At 37.1% G+C, this 15708-nt stretch overlaps 1 protein-coding gene across 1 annotated transcript in view; it reads right to left on the reverse strand.

Moving 5' to 3' along the window:
* The window catches only part of Kcnh8 (potassium voltage-gated channel subfamily H member 8), a 430038-nt gene that overhangs the window by 142481 nt on the left and 271849 nt on the right, over window positions 1-15708 (reverse strand). The window contains exons 6-7 of the mRNA XM_052192780.1: window positions 5740-5897; window positions 2447-2654 (exon numbers count right to left, since the gene is read on the reverse strand). Coding sequence (XP_052048740.1) covers window positions 2447-2654; window positions 5740-5897 — 366 coding nt within the window. The remainder of the gene's footprint in view (window positions 1-2446; window positions 2655-5739; window positions 5898-15708) is intronic.

Genomic DNA, 15708 nt, shown 5'->3' on the forward strand with positions numbered 1-15708 from the left:
ACAACTGACATGGTAGAATTGTAGCCGAAAGGACTCCTCATCTAACTTGATTTGAGACTGTGAGGAAGCTGGCTTTTTTCCCAGCTAGATTCTCTCAGATTGCAAGCCTTACAAATTAATATCAGTGTACAGGTCTGGGGTCTGAAGAATAGCAGGGCAGGCTAAAATAGAATTGAATGCTGACCACAAGAGAATTTTAATATAGAATGAAAACAAAGGGCAGACTTCTAATCCTGCCCCTCACTGAACTGCATTGCGACAACACTGGAGCACCCGGAGGAGACACATGGTGTCAAGTGACATCAGACTGGATTCTCCCACCTATCTCTTTCCCTCTCCATCTTTCTCCAGATGAATCTCATTTAAAAAAAAAAAATCTAGGACACCTTTGCTTCCCACTCTACAGAGTTATTTATGTCCCTCCTTCATTTCTGAGAATGCAAAACTATAGCCAGATACCTAAAATGTGCTTTGAAAAGGAAGAAATGCAAGCTCTTTTCAGAAGAAAATCTTAGGTATAACACTTCAGTTGCTTTGTGGAGCTTAGTTGAACCATGGTCACATGACTTCTTTGTTTGTGTTGTTTCATTTTTATAGAATCTGATGAGGGAATTAACATTCTTCAACTTGCTTCCTCTAAATCTCCAGCTTACCCTTCAGGGATGACCTTGTTTCATGCTGTAGTGAGAGAGGTTCTGTTAGGACAGCCAGCACAGGATACACTGAGCATAGCTTCCTCAGCAAAGAGACATAGTAGACACATCTCTTTCTGGGTGTAGCTTATGATTAAGCCCTCTGCAAAGGTCTGAGCTTCTTTCAAAGCTTCAAGATTGACTTTTGGTGGAGACTATAAGTGAGAGAATTTGAACCAACTGAAATAACAGATTCTTTTGAAATGTAGATTTTGAAAAATAGATTCTTTATCAAAACAAAAATAGAAAAAAATAGCCCTCCAATAAAGGAATATCTCTGGAATTGTGGGGCTGTCCAAAGATGGTGGCTAGTATAGACTAGAAGATATCTGCTTCTTTAGACTTCTTATTTTCTATAAATTTCCCATGATTAACATGGGCTTAAAAATGGGTTCCTGTGCTTGATATTTCACATTCATTTATGCAAAATTATGTAATGCTTGAAAGAGAAATCCTAAACTTTGATGGATTGTGGAACTACTAAATGCTGTAAATATTTGTAAATGATCCTGTCTTTTCCTCCATCACTGATCCTCTGCATATGATACGCCCTTTTGGTAGTTCCCTCTCCTAATGGAAAAAAGAAAGGCTCATCTTCTTTTCCCTTAGAAGACCAGTTCAGTTGTTATATCCCCCTTTTCATTTCTAATTTTGTTAATTTGGATACTTTCTCTGTGCCTTTTGGTCAGTCTGGCTAAGGGTTTCTCTGTCTTGTTGATTTTCTCAAAGAACCAGCTCCTGGATTCGTTGATTCTTTGTACGCTTCTCTTTGTTTCCACTTGATTGATGTCAACCCTGAGTTTGATGATTTCCTGTCTTCTTCTCCTCCTGGGTGAGGTAGCTTCTTTTTGTTCCAGAGCTTTCACATGTGCCATTAAGCTGCTAGTGTATGCTCTCTCCTGTTTCTTTTTGGAGGCACTCAAGGCTATTAGTTTTCCTCTTAGCACTGCTTTCATTGTGTCCCAAAGATTTGGGTATGTTGTGCCTTCATTTTCATTAAATTCTAAAAAGTCTCTGATTTCTTTATTTCTTTTTTGGCCAAGGTATCATTGAGTAGGGTATTGTTCAGTCTCCATGTGTATGTGGGCTTTCTGTTGTTTTTGTTGTTATTGAAGACCACTCTTACTCCATAGTGATCTGATAGGAGGCATGGGATTAATTCAATCTTCTTATATTTTTTGAGGTCTGTCTTGTGACCAATTATATGGTCGATTTTGGAGAAGGTACCATGAGGTGCTGAGAAAAAGGTATATTCTTTTGCTTTAGGGTGAAATGTTCTATAAATATCAGTCAAATCCAAATGCCAAGGTAGATTGCAAACTTAACCAACAATTGGCACATCCTCGCTAGACAGTTTGAACAACTTAGATCATTTTTAAGTTTCTTTGGCTTAAAAACTGAACCTGGTAAGTTTTACTAACAATGCAAGGCTCTTAAAGAAGACTTTCATCACTTCCATTTTAAATTGGAAAAAAAAGAAATGTCAGTAAGAAGGAATGGATCTATACAATTGTGTAGAAGACAAAGAGAATTGAAAGGAGTAAGATTAGTGATGGAATTGAAGGGTGGCAGAGTATTAAAAATTCACTAAATATACATTATATACATAGATGAAAATGGCCTATGTAATGTAGTATAACAAAAATTTAACACTTAATGAATAGAATAATATATACACAAACACAACTTTCCCTTCCCCCAACGTCAACAGAACATTCCTTTTTAACAGTGGAAAACGTGACAGAAGCCCTTACCGACTTCCCACTTGAGAAGGCTGTTGTCCTCCCTCTCCATTTTTCCAATGACATACCAGATACATGCCATCCAGTGTGCAAGGAGAGCAAACATGGACATGAGCAGGGTGAGGACGATTGTGCTGTGCTGAGAATAACGGTCCAGCTTCTGCAGGAGGCGCAAAAGGCGCAGCAGCCTTACAGTCTTCAGGAGATGAACGAGTGACACCTGTGGTGGGACAGAGCAACACAGCTTGGAAGCCACATCCACAGCACAGCATTTTCTGTAACCCATACCCAAGGTAGAAAGTTTCTGGAAGGAAGAATCATGGTAGCTTAGATCCTGTGGACATACTGGTGTGTTTTGGCTCCTCAGACATGATATCAAGAGTAAGAATGAAGTAATGTAGGCTAAAAGTTACAGAGGTTATTTTTCCTGAAAAAAAAAAAAAACCTTAACTTTATTAACTATAATTGCTGTTCTTCCTATGAGGTTGCAAAACCCTTCAGCTCCTTCAGTCCTTCCTCTAACTCCTTCATTAAGGAACGCACCCTCAGTCCAATGGTTGGCTGCAGGAGTCCGCCTCTGTATTTGCAAGCTCTGGTCAAGCCTCACCTCCTCTCTCCCTGCAGCATCAACATCTCATCTACCATGTACCAAGTTGGTGTGGATCACAGGATCACCTTCTAGGATTTTAAAATCTTGACTTTGTCACTTAGAGAATTAATGTGAATGAACTATGTTTAAAAGGTAGCTGAATTTGATAGATGACAATTTTTAAGTAAAATGAAGCCTAGTATAGAACTCCCAATAGGGAAGGTCATGTGAATCTGGAGGTGATGCAGATACCTCATCCTCACTCGTCTCAGGGGGAATGGTTCAGAGAAAAAGATGGACCTTTCTTTCTGTGACCATTTCCACAAGCATGGCCTGTGAGCTCCACTTCAGGAAGACATACCTGGTGATTTGCTGGGACATTCCAAACAAAAATAATTGCTCACACAAGAGTAGCAGCTTCCTGCTCCGAATGACGATGCAAGCTTTTGATGAGTGGGGGACCTCAGGATTCTTATTGCTTTTTGAGATCTGTATCCCAAATTTGTCATGATTGAGAATTATGAGGGACTTGTGGACAAGTGTATCTAAACAAAGTGTCAGGTAGCAGTTTTATATTTTACCAATTGGCTATAATAAAACAAAACAACAACAAAATGTGCCCAATTAAAATAAAAAAGTTTTAATTTTTTGCTCAGATGGTAAATAATACCCTTACCTTTCCACTTTATCAGTCCTTCCTAATATTGTCCCTGTCAGAACATTTCAGAGTGAGGTGCACAGTAGATTTCTATTGGTGACTATATGAATGTATTGAAAACATTTGCCAAGGGCAATTAATGGCAGTTAGGGCCAAAGCATACAGGGGGCTGTACTCTGTTATGAGTTTCTTCTATGGAGATGTATTCACTGGACATATTTTAAATCTGGACATATTTTAAATCAGGCTTATTTTTAGTTTCAATGTCTAAGGACATTTCTTCTTATAAGCTGTTCTCATCACATGTTTTGTTAGAAAAAGAACAGAATATCTTGAACAAGCTCTTTAGTTCAAATAGAACATTTTATACTTATTACCTTAGTTAAGGACAGCAGATTCAGACTGATTTTTAAATGACTAGGCCTTTCAAAAGTAGGAGCAGTATCTCTAGTAGAAAGTTCCTTTGCCCTCTTGTTTTCTTTTGTGACTTACATTATTCATGAAGCATTTATGTAATATTGCCAAGACACTGAGAAGGGGGAGGGGAGTGGTGAAGGGGTCACCAAGTCAGAGAATCTCACCTGTTAATTTAGGCAACCATGATGTTAACAGTACAGAAACATACACTGAATATTTCTTGTATATATTCATTATTATATATTAGATGTACATATTTAAAATTTTCCTATTTCAGTGCCCAGAGAAAAATAGAGCATAAGAATTCTCTTAATATTAAGTAGCAAAGCAGCAAATTAATTTAAAATCAGATTGTGCTAAACAGAATTTGGTCAGAGAATTTAGAATACTTTAATAAACCTTCTGTAACATATACTCCTTTTAGATTATTTTGGATATTTATGAAATCCCTGCTTGAAGCCATCTCATTTTCGTTATGGTACTTATCTAGACAAATACATTCGTAAAACTTCTTTAGAAAGCACAGGTAACTATCCCCTATCATGTCAATTGATATTATGTGCTAGCTTTTTTGGGTAGCTTTCGTCCTGATGACATAACCCTCAATCTCCCAACTCAGAATAAACACACACACACACACACACACACACACACTGAAAAATATTTTTACAGTATATGGAATTAACAAATACGTAAGCCTGCATTAAGAAGTTGGGACAGAATTTTTGTCTTCACCAATAATGTCTGAATTTGAAACTGTGATCCCTTGACTACTCTTGGAAACCAGTCATTAAAGTCTTCACAAAGGATGTGATGTACATGAAGAACTATCAAATTATAAGGGAATTTGTTTAATTTCAACTAATATTTTAGTACATTTGTTTTTACAAGTTGACATTGGTTATTATAATAAAAACAAAACACAACAAAACAACAACAACAAAAAACATGTGCCGAATCAAAACTGTTCTTCCTAAACATCTCTCTGGTTATAAGGAAGCACTTAACAGTTTTTAAAAATGTCAGTCATTGAATGTAAAAATAATCACTAGTGTAAATGGAACCCTTTCTTCCTTGTGAAGAGACCTGATAAGAGGCTTGGAAGAAGAAAGAACAGAAAGTGCAAGTGTTAATCAACTCAGGAATCTCATTTTATATTGGGGTTATATCATTGAATAACCCCAATATTCCCTTACTCTAATTCCAGCATTCCTGTTTGACCAGCCTACAGTTAGCTTTGTTAATGTATAATAAAATTATAAGGAGTGACAGGGTTAAAGATCACAAAAAGAGAAAATATGTTTTGCATTTCTCCATCAAATTCTCCAGTCAATTTTCCTATTAGAAATCTAAAGTGATGATTTAATCCCTAGAGGTGGTTGGGTATCAAAAGATTTGTTTAGTGAGTCAAAATTTATGACATATTCAGGCTTTCTTTCTGTATATGCTATCTTGGTTTCTGAGTATTGAAGGAAGAGATCAGAAAGAATTCACTTCCTCAAGTGGAGAATTTGGCCTGCATGTCAATAAATATCTCCACATCCTTATTAACGAGGTCACAAACCACAGGGAGCAGTTAACAGAAAATACATGAAAGTCAAACATACAACTTAAAAGGCCACGTGAAAGATGTTTACTCACCACTGTTACATTGAAAGCATACAGGAGGTCAAAGGGCAAGGCGGCAATCAGATCAATGATGAACCAGGTGGTGACATAGTGGATGCAAATGGATCTCGCTTCAAAGATAACTTGGCCAGACTTGCTGACATAAGTTGTTCGGAAATTAAGAATAATATCTGCTTGGGGGGAAAAAGAAAAAAAATGAGGAAAAGAGGAGAAAGAAAAAGAATAACAATAATACTTTTAAAAAGAAAGAAGGGAAGGAAGGAAGGACGGAAAGAAGGAGGGAAGGAAGGAAAGAAGGAACAGGGAATGCAAGCAGTCAGGGAAGAAATGTGTATAAAATTACACAAAAATCAAAGAAATATCAAGCTATTTTAGATTAGTACCCTCACTATTTCAATGTAAGTGAAATAGTTTCAATGAGAAAATACTGAAGAAGGGCAAAGGACACTGTATAATGTGTTCAGATGCTGAAAATTCCAGCCATTAGAGTAGTGAGATTACCAAGTGCCCAGTGTGCAATATTCTAGAACTTGTCGGGAGATTGTGTCACTCCATGGTAGAAACAAAGTCATACAGATCATCTTGGCTAACATCTGCCATGTGCAGTAATTTTATGCACAATATTTAGCAAATCATTGTGTGAATATGAAATTCACCTTTGACATTAAGTCACATTTCTTACTAAGTATAGCAGTTGCTTTTTCTCATCTATTGCTAATCTTTCCCTTCTGTTCTTATATTTTATGTAATAATTTTCAAACTTTCCTTACATAATTCTTTTATTACATGTTTATTGATCCCTTTACCACAGACAATACCCTTATGAGTGCTACTCAAAGACAAACCCACAGTCAAGCAGCCAAGCATGCTTTCTTAAGTTGAAAGTCATCTGTATATAAATGAGTATTTCTCAGGCTGACATTTGCTTCCTGCGTTAAGTAAATTAAGATGTATATTTTCTTTAAAACAAAGTGCATACAGGTCACAGTGAATTTCAGGATGGGTACACACTTAAAAGGATGGCACATGTGGGCAGCTGACTCTAACAGACACTATGATTCTTATTTTGGGCAAATACATTGGTTCAATTTCTCACAAATCAAATCAGGATACATGGGAAATCAGTTAATGTAAGTAGGAATTAAAGTAATTACCAAACAATGGAAAGTCTGAGCTACAGAATAAGTCAACATTATATGACGATTTGGGATTTGGGCTAATTTAACTTATTAAAAATAAGAACAGTGTTCTGTTACGTGAAGGATTTACTGACACCATGATCATGGTGTTGACTGCTAAAACCAATTCATTGGTTATGTCCCATCAAAATGACATTGCAATGAGCAACAAGATATTTTGTTAGGGTAATTTAATAGGGAGATAGAGGGGATATGATGATACAATTTGATAATATTTCATTTTATTTATGTATGAAATTCTCAGGAATAAAGAAAATATTTAAATTAAATAAAATATTTAATAACTATTAAAATAAAACAAAACCCCTGAAATTATCAAATTACTCATAGCTGGGCGGTGGTGGTGCATGCCTTTAATCCCAGCACTTGGGAGGCAGAGGCAGGTGGATTTCTGAGTTCGAGGCCAGCCTGGTCTACAGAGTGAGTTCCAGGACAGCCAGGGCTACACAGAGATATCCTGTCTCAAAAAAAAAAATTACTCATGATGGTGGTCATTATTAACTTGAAAATACAGAAGAAATATTTTTTGTCTTGTTACAGGGGATTAAATGGTAATACAAAAATAACTAACATATCACAGAAAAAATTATATAGCAGGGCTAACAGGGAGCCTCTTGGTGTTATGAGAAATCCAAGGCTGATATTTGCTAAGGAAATCTCTATGATGGTGGGGTCACAAGAGAATAACTGTAGTTGATGACATTAATTAAATATTTCAAAATAGTTAGTACAACTGCATATTCTTCAAATAATGACATTATGTTTATTAAAACTGGTAGATAGGCCAGCTATCCTTATGCAGCCATTATACAGCATATACTCAGCCATTATAGAGCACAAACTTATACGGAGTGCCACAGATATGTACAATTATGTATATATATATATATATATATATATATATATATATATATAATAAAATGATGGTTTACAAAGATGACTCAGCAGGTAAGGCTACTTGGTGCCAAGGCTGATGACCTGAGTTAGATTCTGCCTTCAACAAGTTGTTCTAGAACCTCTACACATAAGCTCTGACATACACAAACACCTGCATCAACAAAAGTTTATGTTACCACATGAATAACCACACAGAATTATGATCGCTAATGTTTGCACGCAACTTTTCTTGATTCTACTTATTAATGTGTACACTTATCCAAGATAACAAAACACACACACACACACACACACACACACACACACAGCACACACACACACACAACACACACACACACACACACACACACACACACTATGGTTTACTTATGACATTTCATGGTTTGCATGCTTGGTTCTCAGACAGTGGTACTATTTAGAAGATATTCCAGAAATGTAAGGAGCAGAGCTGAGCTCTAAGAAATAGGTCATTAGGAGCAGATTCCCCCCCCCCCCCCGCCCTCTCAATCTTGCATGTCTCATTCTCCTTCAAATCACTAAACAGGTCTGATGCTGCTTAGCTTCTGCCATCAGTGATTGGCACTCTGAGGGTGGTATTGTTGCAGACCTGCCTCACTTTGAATCCCTTCTGTTTTCACGCAAACAGATCTGTACTGCCATGGCTTAACAAATATGATGAATTGTAACTTCCAAACCCATGAGCTAAAAATAAACATGTTAAGTAGTCCTTCTGGAACTCCATTCATAGCAATGCAAAACTAGCAAAAACACATTGAGCCAAAACCAAACCAAAACAAAAACCCCAAGCCATGGGAAATTAACTGAAAAGAATTTTCATTCTCAAAACATTTATATTTCCTTGTGTTGACATCTGACACATCATCCATTGTGTCCTATTCTATTTAATGGTATTTAATGCCATTAGCTAAGAGACAGAGAATTATGGAAACACTTTGGTCTATAGCCTTTATAAAGGGCTGATCCTAATCCACTGCACCAAAATGAAAACATAATTGAATTCTCTGATGATGCAGATCACAGGTAATTAATTACATTCTGAGATAATTTGCTTCATTGTCTTCATGCTTTATATGGCACAGTTAAAGACTAACAATAAAGAAACACCGGATGCGTAGCTTTCTTGTTTTCAGACATCCAAAGTATTTCTTTTCCCCTTCCACTGTCTAGTTGCATGTGTGAGCTGAAAAGCAAAGAAGTTAAACACATTTCCCTCTGAGTTTTATTTTCCGTAGAGCTATGTTATTAGAATGTTTATATTCCTAAATAAAAGGAAAGGGAGGGAGTACTTTTGGTACAGAATAATTTAGTAGATTACTTTATTAACCTTCATGACAGGTGGGAAATAATTTAAAAGTCATATTGGCTTACTTGTTAAAAAGTAAATTAAAATATGATGATGTGCACAAGAACACATGCACTGCATGTAAATAATTACTAACATCATTTAACCATCTTTTAGAAAATTAATTGATGTGGTATAGCATGGGTAGAGAGACAGTTAAGTAAATCAGCTCTGGCTGATGTTCTAAAGAAACTCAGAGGTCCCATTTGTCAATTCTTGATCTTAGAGTATCAGCCATTGGTGTTCTGTTCAGGAAGATTTCCCCTGTGCCCATGTGCTCAAGGCTCCTCCTGTTTCTTGTCTATTAGCTTCAGTGTGTCTGGCTTTATGTGAGGGCCTTGATCAACTTTCACTTGAGCTTAGTACAAGTAGATGCGAATGGATTGATTTGCATTCTTTTGCATGACAGCCTCCAGTTGTTGAAAAGGCAATCTTTTTTCCACTGGATAGTTTTAGCTCCTTTGTCAAAGATCAAGTGACTACAGGTGTGTGGGTTCATTTCTGCGTTTCAATCCTATTCCATTGATCTACCTGTTTGTCACTGTACCAATACCATGCAGTTTTTTTTTTTTTTTTTTTTTTTTACCACTATTGTTCTATAGTACTGCTTGAGGTCCCAGATACTGATTCCCCCAGAAGTTCTTTTACTGTTGAGAAGAGTTTTAGCTATCCTGGGTTTTTTGTTATTCTAGATGAATTTGAGAATTGCTCTTTCTAACTCTATGAAGAATTGAGTTGGGATATTGATGGGGGATTACATTGAATCTGTATATTGCTTTTGGCAAGATGGTCATTTTTACTATAGTAATTCTGCCAATTCATGAGCATGAGAGATCTTTTTATCTTCTGAGGTCTTCTTTGATTTCTTTCTTCAGAGACTTAAAGTTCTTGTCATACAGATCTTTCACTTGTTTGGTTAGGGCCACACCAAGATACTTTATATTGTTTGTGACTATTGTTAAGGGTGTCATTTCCCTAATTTCTTTCTTAGCCTGTTTATCCCTTGAGTATAGGAAGGCTACTGATTTGCTTGAGTTGATTTGATAACCAGCCCCTTTGCTGAAGTTGTTTATCAGCTGTAGGAGTTCTTTGGTGGAGTTTTTTTTGGCCACTTAAGTAAAGTTTCTGTAAGGCAAAGGACACTGTCAATAGGACAAAATGGAAACCAACAAATTGGGAAAAGATCTTTACCAACCCTACATCTGACAGAGGGCTAATATCCAATATATAAAAAGAACTCAAGAATTTAGACTCCACAGAGCCAAATAACCTTATTAAAATGGGGTACAGAGCTAAACAAAGAATTTTCACTTGAGGAATATCGAATGGCTGAGAAGCACCTAAAGAAATGTTCAACATCCTTAGTCATCAGGGAAATGCAAATCAAAACAACCCTGAGATTTCACCTCACACCAGTCAGAATAGCTAAGATCCAGGTGCTGGTGAGGATGTAGAGAAAGAGGAGAACTCCTCCACTGCTGGTGGGATTGCAAGTTGGTATAACCACTCTGGAAATCTGTCTGGCGGTTCCTCAGAAAACTTGGCATGATACTACCAGGGGACCCTGTTATTCCACTCCTGGGCATATACCCAGTGGATTCCCCAGAATATATTAAGGACATATGCTTCACTGTGTTCGTAGCAGCCCTATTTATAACAGCCCGAAGCTGGAAAGAACCCAGATGTCCCTCAGTGGAAGAATGGATACAGAAAATATGGTGTATTTACACAATGAAATTCTACTCAGCTATTAAAATCAATGAATTCATGAAAATGAATTCAGGCAAATGTTTGGAACTGGAAAATATCATCCTAAATGAGGCAACCCAGTCACAAAAGAACATACATGGTATGCACTCACTGATAAATGGATATTATCCCAGAAGCTTGGAATACCCAAGACACAATTCATATACCAATGATTCCCAAGAAGAAGGAAGAACAAAGTGTGGATACTCTGGTCCCTCTTAGAAGTGGGAACAAAATACCCACAGAAGGAGATACAGAGACAAAGTGTGGAGCAAAGTCTAAGGGAAATACCATCCAGAGAATACTCCACCTAGTGATCCATCCTATATAGTTACAAAACCCAGACAATATTTTTGATGCACACAAATTCTTGGGGACTGTAGCTGGATATAGCTATTACCTGGGAGGCTCTGCTAGTGTATGACAAATACAGAGGGGGACACTCTCAGTCAGCCATTGAACTGAGCACAGGGTTCCCAATGGGGGAGCTAGAGAAAGGGCCCAAGGAGGTGAAGGGGTTTGCAGCACCATAGGAGGAACAATGATATGAGCCACCCAGTACTCCCAGAGCTCCCAGAGACAAAAACATTAACCAGATAGTACATTTGGTCTTACCCATGGCTCCAGATACATAGGCAGCAGAGGATGGCCTTGTTGGACATCAGAGGGAGGAGAGACCCCTGATCCTGGAAAGGCTCCATGCAGTAGTATAGGGGAATACCAGGACAGGGAAGCTCGAGGGGGTTCATTGGGGAACATGAGGGGAGATGGAACTTTCGGGTAGGGGTACCAGGAAAGGGGAAATCATTTAAAATGTAAATAAAGAATATATCTAATTAAAAACAGAGAAAGAGGAAAAAAAAGAAACTGAGTCCATTGCTCATGAGACACTGCTTTAAGCATAGCATTTTGTCCAAGGACATTTGGGCCAAAAGGAGTGGAGACAATAAACAGAGAACATATTGATCAAGAGGCTCAGGGGTTAGATAGTCCTAACAAGGATTAGAATAAACCATTGGTGATAACTATAAAATTCCCTATACTCTGACTTCTGCTGGGCAAGTCAGTATCCATCTCTCTTTCTTGCTCTGAAGTGAATGATTTATGAAAAAGAAAAAACAATAGAACCAGCAGGAGACAGCAGCATGCAAGAGCAATAGGACTCACAACAGAGGATTAAGGGAGAGAAACCTAGATGAAGTGAGGTGGATCCAGGCTAATACTTGTTTCTCTTTCCTGTAGGTGGAGCCTCTGCTGTCCTGATAGACATGATGATAACCTTCACCCTCGATATATTGCTCCATTTCAAGGGAAGTTACATAAAAGTCCTGTATCCTAACAGTTTACCTTATGTAGGAATGCCATATACTCTGCTTTGAATAAGAAATCCTCTACGGGCTTATGTCTTTGAACATGTGGCTCCAAGATAAAGGCACAGTTTAGGTAGACTAATGAACCTTTAGGGATGGAGCCTCATTGGAAGAAGTATGTCACTGGGCATGAGCTTTGAGGGTTTATAGCCTCATCTAACTTCCTTTCTTGTTTTCTGCTTCTTTTGCATAGAGAAAATGTGGTTTTTCTGTTTCCTGACTACTAGGCAGGCCTAGTGTTTCTGTCACCATTCCCTATTTTACCATGGTGGATTTTATCTCCCCTGGAATTGTGAGCTAAAGTAAACTCTTTTTTTTTTTTATGAATAGCTTTTGGTTAGGGCATTTTATTACAACAATGGAAAGGGTCCAATTCACCATCTAAGTAATCTTTAGTAATGATAAGCCTTCTGGAGTTTTTGTTTTAGTTTGATTCTGAGACAGGGCCTAAGTATATAGTCCAGTTTAATCTTGAACTTATGATCCCCTTGCTGAGATAGAAGGTCAGTGTCATCATGCCTGGCTCTCTCATGGCTAGCAATAGGCAGTTCTTTCAAGTCAGAGTGCATGGTTGAATACCTGTGGCTCGCTTTCCTTGACTCTAGTTTTACAGTCAGCAGCAACACAGAACTTAAGATCCTCTCTGTAAATATTCTGTTGTGGTCTCCTTTTTTGCTGTAATAATGCACCGTGACCAAGGCAACATGTAGAAGAAAGCTTATTTGGGCTTAGGATTCCAGAAGGTTGAAGTCCATGATGGAGGAGCAGAGGCACTGGATAGCAGGCATGTTGACTCAGCAGAAGCTGAGAACTCATGTCTTGAATCACAAGCACAAAGCAAAGAAGGTGAATCCAAATCTGTCTGAGTCTTTAATCTCTCTAAGCCTACCTCCAGGGACATATTTCCTTTAAAAGGGCCATATCTTTTATGACTCCACAAATAATACCACCAACTAGGGACCAAGAATTCGAATACCTGAGACTATGGGAGATATAGCTTTCACATTATCACAGTTAGCAAGCTTAGCTCTCAGTACCCTGGTCTAGGGACCTTCATTTCTTTCAACTGCCTCACTGATGCAGGTCCCCTTCCTCTCCCAAAAGAATGAAATACGATCCAATCTTTAATCTTCTGGATATCACAACAAAGTACAATGAAATAAAGGGTGTAGGAATTGTAAGACTCTTTCCTGTATGTTATGTCACTGTAGAAACCAAGATGCCTCCTTTATCTTTAGAAAGAAATGTTAAATATCTTAATGTAGCAAAGAAGACTACTTTTGAATGTGATTACTATTTCTTTAGAGTTAAGGTTAGAGTTAAACTGACCATACCAAAGTGTGCTATACAAGTGTAGAGGTTGTCACGTGTTCTCAGAATCCAGTTACTGAAAACTTTCCAAATGAAATGATTCCTTTCAATGTTACAACATATTTAGACACTACTTCACATTGGTCCATGTATTTCTACCCTGCATAGAGCTCTTGCGACTCAAAGAAAAGCAAATCACCTAAAATAAATATGCCTTTGTTTTTACTACAAGCTTTTTATCTTCTCATGATCTTATGCTATCACATTTTTATAAGTGCAGAGAAGTATTACCAGAGAACCTTATGTTTGGTTAAAGTAGACAGCAAACATATCTAGCATATCACCATTAAAATTCTTCTATTATCCATAACTATTCATTTGTATAAGCTTGACATTGTACATGACTGTCACTATATTATGCAAGTCTACCATAGCAAGCAACTTGTGTATCATGCAGAAAAGTGCCAATTTGGGTTCTTTAGAACTTACCTACTTTTTCAGTGATATTTAAAGCAAAATTAGACATTTATCTTTAATTTAAAATACATTAATTGGTGCTGTAGACATGACTTAAAAGTTAAGAGCATTGGTTTTCCTTTTAGAGGATTTGTGTTAAACTCCAAGCACCCACTTACTGGGCAGAGACCATACCTGACTCCCTGTGAACATAGTGCAGGCTTGGGTCACAAACTTTTGCTATATCCCAGTGGGATACTGACTGTGCTTGTGAACACAGTGACCCTAGTACACCTGGACAAGACTGCTAAGAATTTCTTATTGATCTGAGAGTAGAGTGGCAGATAGAATGGAAACAGCGGTCAAATTCTTGCTGTACACATCAGTCCACATGTTCCCAGTCACTATTGCTGTACTTCAAGGCTTCCAAACAAAGACACAGGATCTAGGAGTGGCTTATCAGAGTTGTCTAACTTGTTCATGATTATTTCTGTTTCTATTTTATAGATCTGGAACACACTATACAGTCTTGCTGCCATGCCAATAGAAAACTAATAATAACCAGCATTTACTAAATCATTATTTGGTGCTAGGACTGTTTTCACTATTTCATATGTGTTCACTGTTTTTTGCCTCATGAGGTCACTATAAAGCCATCCATGTGTCAGTGATGTGTTTGGAACAATGTATTACAAACTCAGATCATCTCTGAAGACCACTCACAGTGGCAAGGCTAGGTTTCACAGTTGTCTCCTTCGTTTCCTTTCATCACTGTGGAAGAGAACACTTCTAGTGATTTCTATGAGGGTTTATGGAATTCGAGTGAGTTTTAGAATCATAAAAGTAGTATTTAGCACTTCAATTACAGATTGCCTCAAACAAGATATTCAACTTTTAAAAGTGTAGTTTAAGAATAACATATATACTGTAAAATGAACTAACATTAAAGAAAGAGTTAGATGAATTTTCCAAGGCTAGCTGTTCCTGAAATCACCAATGGTCAGGGGTACAGTTAGAATCAGAAGAATTTGTGATCCACACTAATTACTACCTTCCCCCAAATAACCAGCACATTTATTACCATACAGGAATTATACATGAATCAGTTAGAAGCATAATATAAAGAAAAAATAAAGCTTTTGCTTTCAGGTATAGAGGCTTTCACTAGGAAACAAAGTACTTTTGTTGCTGTAGAATGCTTCATTAACTTACTATGCAGATGTCTATGTTTTAATTTTCATTTTGATGGTATATGGGTTTATTTGAAAGTGGTATATCAGTGTTAGTCCTTTGAGAAATACACATGTAAATATCCATACATAATACACATATAAATTAATGTATGTATACATATGTAGATAATCAAATAAACACATATATTTGCTTGTAAATGTCTAGGATGACCTGACTTTAAGTCCATTTTTCTGGGTCACCAAATATCCATCTACTTTAATAGAGACTGCCAAAAAATTTAATGGAAAGAACATACTTATTAATAATATGTAGTATATGACTGTAGTATTAACCTGTAGTATACGATCCTTTATCTTAACTCTTTATCTTTCCTTAATTAACTAGAATTTCTATTTTACCTTTCTTCTAGTAATATTTTATGGTGGTAAAGTCATCTCATATT

This window comes from Apodemus sylvaticus, chromosome 9, assembly GCF_947179515.1.
Source record: "Apodemus sylvaticus chromosome 9, mApoSyl1.1, whole genome shotgun sequence".
Taxonomy (NCBI): domain Eukaryota; kingdom Metazoa; phylum Chordata; class Mammalia; order Rodentia; family Muridae; genus Apodemus; species Apodemus sylvaticus.